This window comes from Cornus florida, unplaced genomic scaffold (genome assembly GCF_030987335.1).
Source record: "Cornus florida cultivar Cherokee Brave unplaced genomic scaffold, ASM3098733v1 CherokeeBrave_3.0.0_Hap2_Chr08, whole genome shotgun sequence".
Taxonomy (NCBI): Eukaryota; Viridiplantae; Streptophyta; class Magnoliopsida; order Cornales; family Cornaceae; genus Cornus; species Cornus florida.
The window spans coordinates 57,166,454-57,180,478 of NW_026775578.1; the positions used below are offsets into that span (position 1 = coordinate 57,166,454).

Sequence of the window (14,025 nt, forward strand, 5' to 3'; positions counted from 1 at the left end):
ATTGTAGCTACAATCAAGCAAAGCTATCAGTTTTAGAAAGGAATTTTTCTTATAGATGGTAGTCTGGGATGACCCAACAACCAATTCAAAAACTTCTGTCTATTATTAGACAAAAAGTTTGGCATATCATGATGCCATTCCAAAATTGACATTGGCTCAATTTACAACAGCCCCCTGATACTTTTAATCCTTTTGATTTGGTTAAAAAAATGATCAGGAAACAAAATCCAATAATCACCCAAACCGATTTAATGGTGAAATGTATGGATTTTATGAAGAACAAGTTTGTCAATTTATTTGGTTCTTCATCATCTCAAATTAAAGATGATTCTTCAATGGCGTCTACTACAGTTAAGAAGGAAATCAATTCCATTGCTTGGCTGGAGAAGCTCAAGATCCTAATCAGGATTCAGATCAAGAGGTGGAACCCAGTACTGAAGATTATTGGGATTCCCTTACAGTTCTAATGGCATATATGATGAAACCTCCTAAAAAATAAGATTCTCAACTATATATCTTGCTGACAGAAGAATATAAAAAACTTTTTTCAAAAGCTTTGATTCCGCAAGAAGAAGACAAAGAACTTTTCAAAAGTCTTTAATTCTATAGTTCACAACCAAACTATCATTATGGCTTTACTCTTGTTAGAAAAATAGCAACGCTATATGACAAGAAGACAAAAACTAATGGTGGACCATTCGACTGCAAAATAATTTAGCACACCCATCCAACCATTATGCAGACTTCAAAGTTTATTTTTCAAGTCCGATGTTAAATGTATAAAAGGGGGCATTGGTTACCCTCAAATTATCTTTCAGTTTTCTATTCTCTCTCTCTTGTAATATTTCTAAGTGTGTGCTTTGCTTTGAAGTTGAATAAAAAAAGGTTTTTGTAAGTTCTTTTCAAATTTCAAATTATTGTTTTTAATTCTATTATTTATTTCTTCTTTTAGTGGCATGTCTTTAGTGGTATCTTTAGTGGAATTTGTAGTGGTTTATTTACTCTTTTATATTATATCTTTAGTGGAAGTTGTAGTGCTTTGTGTGTTTCCATCCATTATTTGTATTTTTGTGTATCCATATATATATATAATATAGTTCATATATATATATATATATAGACACATAAGGGTCGTGAGCGAGAAATACCTATATCGTACGCATATAGAGTGTATAACTTCGTATACATTTTAAAAAATCTCTAATATTCAATTTTTGAACAAATAAAGACCAAAATGCTGAAAAGATTAAAGTGTTCATGTATAACTAAATAAAAAAAAGGTTAAAAAATTAATAAAATGTGGAACATCAATCTATCCACTGGTGGTGGGTCTATGTTCTATCCGGTCGAAGTTGTCAGAATGACGATGGAGAAGAGGACGAAGGATCAAACAGAGAGGAGGCGCAGATGAACCAAGGATAATAAGAAAATTTTAATTTATTCAATACATAACATTAGTAAATTTTGTCATTTGACTGTTAAAAAGGGAGTTATGTGTAATAACATTTCATTTCATTTTTAGGAAAGATCTGTCTAATTTATCCAAAAATTTATTAACCCCCAAAACCTAATAATTTTACTCTTTACCATATCATTCCTATATATTTTTAAAAAAAAAAAAAAAAAATTGTTAAATGGGAGGTGGGGGGCCAGAAGGGACGCGGTGAGAGAATTTAAATGGGCGCGTGGACGGGCCATGGTGGTCTTTTGATAAATGGTTTTGGGAAAGGCACCCAGCCATTTCTAACACGAAACAATATCAGTTTTGAACTTCCCAAAAAAAAAAAAAAAAAAAAAAAAAGAACAATATCAGTTTTGTCCTTTCAACATTTTTAGAAATGAAAAGACGTAAATTATTCTCTATATTCAACTTATAGCTTTTTGGAAATGCTCAAGCTTCCCTTGTTGGTGTTTGCATCGTTTAAATTAGGAAAATGATTGAGAGTTGACCCATATGACAATTTATACTAATTTATATGATTTTAGATTGATGTCATCGTGATGTTATTAATTAATATCGACATTTATCTAAATATAAATATATAAAACTCTCGTACATTATACTTAAGCTTCTCTCCTACATGTATACTCACCTTATATTCTCTCATGGACCATGACCGCTTCCAAGTCTCAATAGACTATTTGGGTGTCGGTTTTGTACTCTATTTTATTATCTTTTAGAGTATATATATCAGTTTCACAACATACACACCATTTAAGTTAGAAATGCTGTTACCTAAAGGACTTATCTTCCAAATTCTTACTAAGGTCGATAACTCAATTCAGACTTATTTAATTAAATGTGTTTGATAACACAATTTCAAAATCACTGAATACCACTTAAAATGAAATAAAATTTTAAATAACACGTGCACCACTTATTATCAAATGCTAAACACTAAAAATTCAAAACTATATTAAAAAATATTTATTTTTATGTAATACTTTAAAATTTAACATTTAAAATTCAATTCTTAATTATTATTATATTTTTTAAAGTTCTTAACATTTTCATTACTTAATTTTATCAAATCACACCCAATTCTCTCTCCAAATTAGGATATTAAATCAATTAAATATTGCTATTATTTTTGCAGATACATTGGATTTTCATTTATTCCAATTTGCGGTTTTTTTTCAATTCATTTCACACCATTAATATTGCTTCTTTCCAAAATTAGAAGATCCGTCTTCTTCTTCTTGTCCTCTCACATATTCTAAACGTTTAAATACATATTTTGTAAACACAATCCAATATATATATATATATCCCTCTCTCACTTCTTCAACAAAAAGAAGAATCCAACCAGAGTCGATCTCTGTGATTGACAAAATGACGATGAAATTGAGGGCTGTCATTAACTTTCTTTTGCTAACGTGCGCTTCATGGTGCGTTTACTCTGATGATGATCGTCTTATGGTGAACATAACACTGGTTCAAAATGCTTCGGCTCAAGGAGCTGGTAAGCCTTCAATGAAAATTGGATTTTATTTTTATTATTTTTTCTCTTGAATTTTTTCAGAAAACAATTTAAGCTTATTCTTTATATATATATATATATAGTTTGTTTGGATGGAAGTTTGCCTGCTTATCATCTTGACAGTGGATTTGGCGATGGAGCAAGCAATTGGCTTCTAGAGTTTGAGGTAATTCTTATTCTTGTTGGGGATATTTACCATTTCTTTCTTGTTACCCAATTATAGAGTGCCCAATCAGTGACTCTTGAAGGCTAGAAATTTTTTTATGGCACGTGAATCATTAAATTTGGTGGACCAGTCCAATCCAAACTTTAGAATTAGAAAAATGGTCTCACAAAAGTGTTAAATTGTCCTGAAACCTATAATGATGTACCGGTGAATTCAATAGAGTATTATTTTACTAACACAAGATATTAGCTCTCAAAAGTTAAATCTTTCAATGGATTCATTTTTGATAACATTAACAATCCCAAACCTATAACCTATTAGTTAAACATACAAGTTATGTTTGAATAGTAATAATCTTATTCTGCATAATATAATATATATAAAAATATAGATTTTTTACAAATAATTTCCTAAACTATGGTTTGTACATGCAATTAAAGTCAAACTTTTATGTTAAATTTATTATTTTTTATTAAATATTTTTATCATCTATATATTAATTATACTAATTACCTTAATTTTACTATTAGTATCAAATTTATTTAAAAAAATAAATTAATTAATTAATATGTAAGCCATTTTCTTAAAGGATTTAAAACTTCACTATTTATAATAAAAACCGTGTTTGAACTTCTATTTCAAGATTTTTTTTTTTTTTTCAAGTTGCACTGCGTGTATTACGATTTTGGAGAGGATTTTAAACCCTTATACCATATCGTTTTCTCTATTGAAATTTTATGGTTAATATGTGATTTGATTTGAAGATTTTAAGTTAAGAAACCAAAAAAACAATGCTTATTTATTTATTTATTTTAGAATCATAGGACAGTGGCGCCTTAATTTGACCTAAAATTAGGTAATATTGATCAGCCTATGAACGGTTATTCAATTTTAGCTGTACTCATTATGATATTTAATTTCTCATTCATGATCAATCTATTAATTTTAAATAGGGTGGTGGGTGGTGTAATGATATTAAGTCGTGTTTGGAGAGAGCCCAAACGCGTCGTGGATCATCAAATTACATGAACAGGACTGAAGTCTTCGCTGGAATCCTCAGCAACAACGCTTCTCAAAACCCAGGTACGTCGTATACTATCTTCTTTTTTTTTGGGTAAATACATCGTATACTATCTTAATTCTTCCTTCAAGTTACTGTCAAATAAACTGATGCTTTGTTTGGAGTACCAAATCGAATTTAGTTCAAATATTGTATTAAAAATATTCAATTCCAAATTCAGGGAGCTGATTCAGTACTTCCAAACTAATGCTATGTTTGAGAGTACCAAATTGAATTTAGTTCAACTATTGTACTAAAATTTTTTAATTCCAAATTCAACGTGTTGGTTCGGTACTCTCAAACGCAATATAATCATCGTTATAATACACTAATGTTATGTTTAGGACTACTGAACTGAATTTAGTACTACTAAATTTTTTCTTATTCCAAATCGAAGGTGCGGTGCTCCCAAATGCAACACAATCATCATAATTAACGGCAAAGATTGCTTTACACAATTGTGTTTAGGGTGTGTTCCGCTGCATGGAATTAGAGCCGTGAAATTGGAATTGGTGGAATTGGAGAAAATTTTAGTTCAATTTTTTGAATTGCTTTTCTCATATTCCAATTTCAAAGCTCCAATTTCTTCATTTAGCCACAATTCTGGAACCTTCTTCAACCCTCATCTGCTTACTGTTGTTATTGTATAAGGAGTACATTTTTTTTTGGTAATCCACTAGTATCATTCTCGAACATTAATGTTCACTATTGGTGTCCTTAGCCTGAAATCTAGCATTTCACATTCCTCAGCAAGAGGTGGAATGCTCTGATGTACCACATCTGTCACACGTGCAAGTACTGGGATCCGCTCAATGCGATACAACTAGCATTTCACATTCATTGGCAAGAGCTGGAATGCTATGATGTACCACATCTGTCACACATGCAAGTGTTGGGATCCGTCCAATGCGATACAGCAACACGTCACCACATGCATTAACAACTTCTTCATTCTAGTCAAAAGTGCTTTCTTATTGTTTAATCTTAACTGGATTTTCAACAGCTCAATGAATTGCAAATGCTAATGATTAATCTATAAAAAAACAGTTCAATGAGGGAAATGATAATGTTTTCATCCTAAACAACAACCTACAAAATGCTCTTTCTAGTTGCAGATTTGCAGCAGAGCATTATCCTTATATATGAATTTTTTTGTCAGTTCAATAGGTAGCACAATGTATGAAATCACTCAAAGTCTATTATATCTAGAAAAATGGAGAAAATAATGAAATTATTATATGACTAACTTATTGCATTCGGTTTAAATGGAGCAGATTTTTACAACTGGAATCGTGTGAAGCTTAGATATTGTGATGGAGCCTCTTTTGCTGGGGACGGCAAGTTCGACAATGGGGTAAAACGTTTCCTCTTTACCATAATTCTGTGTGTTGTGGCCTTCTGGTTGTGTCCATGATTATCATGTTTTGTTTTTAGTTTTGAAACCCTTAAGACTGTAGAAATATTCTGATAATATTGGAGAAAGTTACATGCTTAAAATCTCTTTTATCGAGTTTAATGTAATCGGCATTCAACAATATAGGCGGTCCAGATCCAGATCGTGGAACCTAATATTTTGGTCGGGCACTTATTTGATCAGATTAATAGCTACTTGGCGAATAATGGAGAGTACCACAAGAGAAAAGTGTTTTTTTAACATTGTAGGGAGTGATGGAAAACTCGAAACTAAATTTCCTCCAATCCCAATTTCAAGGTCCCGATTCGATACCGCCAAACATACTATTAGTGTAATTGAGTTTTTACGAGAACTTCTTTGTATTATTCATTGCAGACTCAAACTCTTCACTAAAATTATATTAATCAATAAATTTATCATTCCATCATGATTTAAATGGATTGTGTTGACCTATTTTTAGCAGGAACATACATTTTATAGGGGAAGGTAAATATTTTTGAAATTGTAGCCCTTGGTGAGGGAGTGATATAACCAAATTGTATGTATAGTTCATTATGCCCTATAATAACTGAGCATCTTTCTATGTGATATGAACAACAGACATCATTGCTTTACTTCAGAGGGCAAAGGATCTGGCAAGCAATTATTCATGATCTTCTTCCCAAAGGTCTGGGCAGTGCAGCAAAGGTAGTTAATCTATTCATTTCATGTTGCGTTCGGGAGCACCAATCGGTACTTTGGATTTGGAATTGGAAGAAATTTAGTTCAAAGTCTTGACTAAATTTTCTCCGATTCGAAATCCAAGCTGCCCATTTATTGTTGAGACAAAAGAAACACCATGGTTAGGTCTTCGGACTATCTCTAAATATTACTAGGGACCTAATTTTGATGTTTGAAGCTCAATTTCAAGATGTACCGGGAATAAAAGCTTACATGAAGTTTTAATTACGAAACTAAGAGATTCATAGAGACAACTATAGCTAATCGAAGATCGTTCTTTTCTTATGATGTGTATGTTTGCTTCAAATTAGTGCAGAGAATAACATGTGATTGATTTTTTTGTCTAGGCTTTGCTTTCGGGGTGCTCTGCTGGTGGATTGGCATCTTTCTTGCACTGTGACAACTTCACCAGCTATCTACCAAGCAATGCTAGTGTAAAATGTATGAGTGATGCTGGATTTTTCTTGAACATGTAAGTTCTAAATTCTTATCCATTCAATTGAAATTGTTAAGCTGTTTTTTTTTTTTTTTTTTTTTTTTTTTTTTTTTTTGTCATTATATATATATATATATATATATATATATATTTATGTCATTTAAATGTTAGATTTTGGCTTTTCTCTTGCAGAAAAGACATAAGTTTGAACGAAACCATAAAATCCATCTACAATGACGTCGTTTCTCTACAGGTGCGCCTTTCAGCATAAAGAAAAAATATTGAATTAATTTTGGTGTAGGGATGTATGTTTTATAGTTAAGGTCTTCCATTTTTCTTTCTTTTTCTTTGTTGTTCATTTCGAATTTATGCCCTTTTTTTCATTAAAACAAGCTGGGGAAGTTGCACCTTATGCGCCCTTAGAAGCTCTTGAACACCATAATAAACGACTGCTACATTAGATGTTGTATTAATGCACTAGCATATTTACATTACAGGGGGTACAACAGAATCTGAATGGAAATTGCACGAGTTCTCGTAGTGATCCAAAACAAGTACGAGTTCTAGGATTGCTAGTTTTCGTTGCTGGTTTAGTACTCTCGTATGGTATTGTTCTGAAAATTGAGTGTTTGTGCAGTGCTTCTTCCCACAGTATGCATTGCCTTACATTAAAACGCCTTTCTTCGTCTTAAACGCGGCATATGATGTGTGGCAAGTAAGTGTGTTCCTTCATTAAAGTAGTCCCATGACATAAACTTTGTTATGCCTGTGATATTATGCATCTGTAAGGTGACACAACTTTCTGTCTTAACAGTTTCATAATATATTGGTGCCCTCTTCTGCTGATCCGGGCCAAACCTGGAGCCACTGCAAGCAAAATCTGACAGCATGTAGTTCAGACCAAATAAATATTTTACAAGGTTGTTTCTGGACTCTTTCTTTCTTCAATCAAAATAAAACTTCTCGGTCAGTTACAATACTTCAGTAGTATTTTATACTCAAATTTACTTTTTTTATATTCTTTTGAAGAATAATTTGCTTGGAAAAAGTTACTTTGTTTCTCAAGCGGCATGATTGTCTCCAATTATGCATTTACAGGAATGGAGCAAATGTAGGGTCGGGACAGAGCCAATGTATATATATATGTTCGTTTTATGTACATGTATATGAGAAATTTTACATAATGTCACCTTTTGATTCCTTGGGAAAAAAAAAGAAAATGTTACCTATTCCTTCCTCGACCAGAATCTAATTTTTCTGCCTTCAAAGTTTTCTCAATTTTCGTTTCTTTTCTTCTTCTACGTGTGTATTTTACATTCAATGGAAATATTACCAATCAATATATTGGTTCTTGTATCTGTCAAGTATTTTTCTTTCTTATACCGCATATTATTTTGAAATGTGTGTTTTTTTTTTCTTTTTTTCTTCTTTGACTTTTGATTTAAACAATATATATTTGTCAAGTATTTACTATGCCCCCCTGAAATGAAATATTGGCTCCATCCCCGTGAATATGTAAGGAGAAGGAAATCATTAATTATGTTATTTTTTGCAGTTCACTATCATGAAATATATTGATTTGTTGACTTTGGATTTCTGTTAGGGCTCAGGAACGATATGCTTGGAGCTTTGAGTGTATTCTACAATTCGTCGAACAGCGGAGGAATGTATATAAATTCTTGTTTTGTACATTGCCAAAGTGAGCAACAGGACACTTGGTTCGCACCCGACTCACCAAGACTTAACAATAAGGTTTATAAACTAACTCTATCCCCAGTTCGACACATTAGTTTTAATGAATTGCAATAGTTTCCAAGTTCACTGCAGGAGTTGCATGAACAAGTGTGTTTCAATATGGGTTGAATTTTCAAAATGTTTTCGAGTTTTAAAATTTTATTGGATTGTTTCCATTGTGACCAACAACCGAACAATTTCTTCCAGATGATTGCAGAAGCAGTTGGTGATTGGTATTTCGGGAGGAGGGAGACGAAGGAGATCGACTGTGCATATCCTTGTGATAATACCTGCCACACCAAGATGAGCTGATGCCACAGGTTCAGTTACTGCCATCCTAGCATTGGAAATTCTTAAATTTTCAATAACGATATTGGAGCTCATTTTCAAATGTGAAATATTTATTGCCGGTCCAATTTGAAGGATTAAAGGTTACACGGAACATATGGGGTAGTTCTTCCATGGAGAATCTCTCATTTTCCAAGGAAGGAATCTGTTTGATACCTTTATTAAGATGGGAGGGATAGTTCTTCTAAAGATCTGTACATTTCATTGATTCTTATAATATCAAAAGGTTCATTGATTTTTTGTGGTGTGTGTGTTACATACTCTTGGAAATCACATGGTAGAATACATGATTTTGGATCTCTCATGTTCAACACCTTCGCGTTCTCTCTCTCTCGATCTCTTCTTTTGACTTTGGCAAATAGTCTCAATTCCCGGGCGATCACACCAAAAACTGAGTTCATTTTGGATTTCCTTCTTGATCAATGACAACTGCAGCATTGCCGCCATATTGTATTATCATACCGTTGTCACGTTTGGTACGTCACCAATATGAGCATATCCGTGATTACTACTTCCTACGATTTGAATACACATCAATTCTCGAGCCCCGCTGTTATCCGCTACATTCAAATGGGTCTGGGTTGAATCATATAATTTTTTATCTGTTCTTTCAATGCTAGGTCGAAGATAGAAAAAAAATATATAATAAATAAATATGGGTTGTTCAAAAAAACGAAACCTGTGGATTATTTTCGTCGCCAAGACCTATTTCTTCTGGTTCCGCATTCTTATCCTGAAATAATGAATTGAGTTCTTATAGACATTTTTGACACGGTGATTAAGGTAACTAGTGAATTAAACAAATTAGTGCGGGCGCGAGAGTCACGCATGGAGCGGGCGGATTTATTACATTTTTATCTAATAATTTTTTGCGATTAGAATCTGGTGCTGTTATGATGTAACACGGTCCTCTGGCTCTTATGGAACGACCTTTTTCATGCACAAGCCTACGTCATCCGATAAAGTTGAACTTTCTTGTATAATGGTATATCATGAGATTTACAAATCATCATGTTTAAAACGATTTCCATCCCAAGGTAAGGGTAGTTGAAAGTTCAATGCAGCCAAAGTCCACGTCAGAAAATGCGTCTGCAATGGAGTCAAGCCTTTCCTCAAACATTGATTCAGCCATTGAACCTTCTTTGAATTCAGCCATTGAACCTTCTTTGAAGGAAAACTGAACAGTTCAGTCTTCCGAATAATTTTCAGGAAATACTTGATTGACACCATCACCTCTCTGCAGGAAAAGTCCATTTCGGATGCTTCTTCAGCCACAATATCTAAAGAAGAGCTCTTTTAACAATTTTTTTTTTTTTTTTTTTGGCTAACCAGGGGAGGGGGAGACTCGAATATGGGCACACCTGCTCGAAGAGTTGGGCGCTCTACTAATTAGGTCACTGGATAATGCCGGAACTCATTAATATCAGATGCAGGAAACTTTGCTGCCAATTGTTTTTGAGGATACAGTGTCTGCATTGACAGCAAAGGCAATGAACTATTCCAGCATATTTTTTTTATTGTACTGTAACAATCTTTTAGTAAATTAACGCTATATGTTAGATCAATAGGTTCAGCTGTTTAAAATGAACTGCAACATTTTTTTTTTTTTTTTTTCTTCGATAATTAAGGATTTTCATAAAAAAGAAAATAAATACAGGGATAACGAGGGGTATGCCCCCCGGCCCAATGAGGATGGGCTAAAAGAAGAGAGAAGAGAAATCCACAAAGTGGCCCAACAGATATGAAAATAAATCCATACAAAACAAAGATTGAACCCTGCAGTAAATATATCCACTCAGGCACATACTAACCCAATCAAAGACATGGGCATGAAAGATCAACAACTTAGAAGCATCATAGCACGGGGTACTGTGGGGGCGGCTGCGCGGGTGGCTGCGAGGGTGGAGGGGGTGGTCCAGGGAGGTTGTGGTTGTTGTTTGGAAATGTAAAGAAGGGCAAAGAAAGATGATGGGAGGCTCCATTCGGTTGCAATTTCTTCAGCAAACGGGCACTCACACATTTTGACAGAGAACAACTTCATTCTAATTGCATTCACTACTACATTCAAAGTATGCAGAGGAGGTGAGGATTTGTCACTAAACATTCTGTTGTTCCTCTCTTTCCACACATGGTAAACATAGCTTGCTAAAGACAGCTTCCATATCATGACCCTACTTCTTTTCAATTTTTGCTTCCAGTTAGATGATGCCCAAATCTGAAACTCCTTACATGAATTAGGGTTGGTGTAGAAGCCACATTTATGTTGGAGGCCACTCCATATAATTTTGGAGTACTCACATTTGTGAAACAAGTGCTCATGGGTCTCTGAATCTTTAAAGTATAGTAAACAAACATTGGGTTGCATTTTATAGAGGAGAGCTGGCTTATCTTGGGTGAGCAATCCCTCTTGAACAGATAGCCAGAGGCAAAACGAGTGCTTTGGTATTGCATTTTTGAACCAGACTAGTTTATGCCAGTGAGTTGGTGGGATAGGTTGTGTGATGGCATTGAGAGTATGTTTCAGGGAGTAGGTTTTGGTGGGGGATGGTATCCAACGAATTGTATCATTTAAGCTTAGGTTGGGAAGGGGTAGGTTATTGATGTCACAGTGTAGGGCAACAAGGTTGGATAAGTATCTAGGCCAAGTCCAGTGGGTAGATGTGAGACGTGCTGAAAATTTGTTTATCATCCAGCCTTGCCTATTGGAAGAGTTAGAAAATACCTGGTATAAGGGACCACATGGTAACCAATTATCAAAAAATACCATAGTAGATGCGCCATTGTTGATGCTATGTTTGACAAGTGGTTGAGCCAAGTACCTATTCTGAAGAAGCTTTCTCCAAAACCAAGAACAGTTATTTGGGATTTTGATGTCCCACAAACTTTTCTGCTTGATCAAGTAATGTATAGTCCATTCCTTCCAAATTCCTGAAGATTCATTAGAACAAAGTGTCCAAATATGTCTTAAAATGGCAGCCTTGTTCCACTGTTGTAGATCAAAAATTCCTAGTCCACCTGCTTGTTTTGGCCTGCATATCTTCTCCCATTCCACCTTTGCTCTGTATCTACTCATTGCATTGCCAGTCCAAAGAAACCTTTGAAGAATTTGATTCATCTTCTCACACACCTTAGCTGGCAGGATGAGAAGATTAGTCCAGAAAATGTGTAAGCTGAAAAGGGTAGCTTGGATTAGTTGAAGTCTTCCTGCATATGATAATGATCTTGCTGTCCAAGTAGAAATTTTGGAAAGCATACTATCAATCAAAGATTGGCAATCACTGGCTGTGAGTCTAGAAGTAATCAATGGTAATCTAAGGTATTTAACTGGTAGAGTAGCACAAGGATAATGAAATATGTTGCATAAGTTCTCTCTGATCATTGGTGAGACTCCACTAAGAAACAGATTGCTTTTGTTTGGGTTTGGTGCGAGGCAAGAGAAACTGGAAAATAAATCAATGGAGTTTTTAAGGATTTCGGCAAAAGTGGTGTTTCCCTGACAGAACAAAAGGATGTCATCAGCAAATGCTAGGTGTGAAATTTGGGTAGCTTTACATCTCCAATGGTATGAAAAGGTGGGATTCTCAGAGGTAAGCTTATTTGTAATGTTGGATAATACATCCATGGCTAGAACAAAGAGATAGGGTGATAGAGGATCACCTTGTCTCAGCCCTTTAATGCTACCAAAAAAACCACAGAGCTCACCATTAATACAAACAGAGAAATTAGCAGTTGAGATACAAGACTTGATACATGAGATGAATACAGTTGGAAACTGCATAAGATGTAACACATCCAGGAGAAACTGCCAACAAAGGTTATCATATGCCTTGTTAAGGTCAACCTTAAGAGTACATCTTGGAGGGTGAAGCTCCCTATGATAACCTCTAAGTAGCTCTTGGGCAAGAATAATATTATCCCCAATTTGTCTCCCAGAAATGAATGCATTTTGAGCTTTATCCACAAGGGAAGGCATGATAGGCTTCAATTTATTAACAATGAGCTTGGAAATGCATTTGTACAAGACATTGCAACAAGCAATAGGCCTATACTCAGAGGGAAGAACAGGATTTGGAGTTTTAGGTATCAAAGTCAAGTAAGAGGCATTCACCTGTTTAAGAATCATTCCAGATTGGAAGAAATTCTTAATGGCAAGAGTTACCTTATTACCAACAATACCCCAAGCTCTCTTAAAGAAGAAAGAGTTGTATCCATCAGGTCCCGGGCATCTCTTAGATTTAATGGAGAACATACAATTTTTAATCTCAGTATCAGTTAGAATGGAGGTGAGACTATCAAAACAATCATCACTCACTATTTTGGAAATAAATGGGGAAAGGTTTGATATACCTGGGTAGCAATGAGGATTGCTACCAAAGAGGTCTTTGTAGTAGCTGGTGAATGACTACTTGATCACTTCTTCAACTTTAGACATAGTCCCATCCTGTAGCTTAACACCTGCAATCCTCTTTTTTGTTGTTCCTGTTTTGTACACACTTGTGAAAATAGTTAGTGTTCTGGTCACCCAAAGCCAACCATTTGACTCTAGATTTCTGTTGAAACAATTGTTCCTCAACTTTGCAAAGGCTAGAGTAAGAGATAAGCTTATTTTTCTCCTATTTTCTGAGCTCACTATTGCATGGGTCATAATCCAAGAGATCTTGGCAAGCTGTTAAGTTTGCCTTTGCAACCTTAACTCTTTGGGTCACATCACTAAAGTCACTGTTATTGAGAGACTTTAGGACAATTTTCAACCTTTTGAGCTTAGTAGTGACTCTAAACATAGGAACACCAGTGACCTCAGTATTCCACACATCACCTATTTTACTAAGGAAGTCAGGGTGGTCACACCAGAAATCAAAAAATTTGAATGGGCATTTTCTCATATGCTTGGGAAGACCCACATCCAGAGTCATGGGACAAGGTTCAAAATTTGCAACAGAGTTAGGAAAAGAACTGAGCCAGTGTGTATTAACCACTACTCTATCCAGTTTCTCAGCTATAGTGGCTTGTCCCTGGGACTTATTAGACCAGGTATGGAGATGCCCAGTGAATCTAAGGTCATCAAGCTCTGCATCAATTAGACAATTATTGGGATCATCCATTGAAGGACACCAATTGTCATTACCACCAATCTTTTCACCTGGCCACCTAATCACATTATAGTCA

The 14,025-nt window shown here is 34.7% G+C and overlaps 1 protein-coding gene across 2 annotated transcripts; it reads left to right on the top strand.

Annotated features, from left to right (window-relative positions):
- The first annotated feature begins 830 nt into the window (after positions 1-830).
- Positions 831-9,655, top strand: LOC132271784 (pectin acetylesterase 9-like). 2 transcript variants are annotated; one of them, XM_059773260.1, is made up of 13 exons: positions 831-891; positions 2,598-2,963; positions 3,065-3,147; positions 4,101-4,230; positions 5,482-5,561; positions 6,222-6,308; positions 6,689-6,813; positions 6,970-7,030; positions 7,275-7,331; positions 7,415-7,492; positions 7,592-7,697; positions 8,381-8,529; positions 8,719-9,655. In XM_059773260.1, exons 2-13 carry the CDS (start codon positions 2,834-2,836, stop codon positions 8,821-8,823), a joined length of 1,191 nt encoding a protein of 396 aa, XP_059629243.1. In that variant the 5' UTR covers positions 831-891; positions 2,598-2,833; the 3' UTR covers positions 8,824-9,655. The 2 variants fall into 2 exon arrangements, with proteins under 2 accessions (XP_059629243.1, XP_059629244.1); XM_059773261.1 differs by lacking the exon at positions 8,719-9,655 and having other exon boundaries at positions 831-2,963; positions 8,388-8,498.
- The last annotated feature ends 4,370 nt before the right edge of the window (positions 9,656-14,025 follow it).

Coding starts and splice junctions, on each gene's coding strand:
- LOC132271784 (XM_059773260.1), top strand. CDS start 2,834: ATGACGATGAAATTGAGGGCTGTCATTAACTTTCTTTTGCTAACGTGC. Junction 3,148..4,100: donor ATTGGCTTCTAGAGTTTGAG/GTAATTCTTATT, acceptor AATTTTAAATAG/GGTGGTGGGTGGTGTAATGA. Junction 7,031..7,274: donor ATGACGTCGTTTCTCTACAG/GTGCGCCTTTCA, acceptor TTTACATTACAG/GGGGTACAACAGAATCTGAA.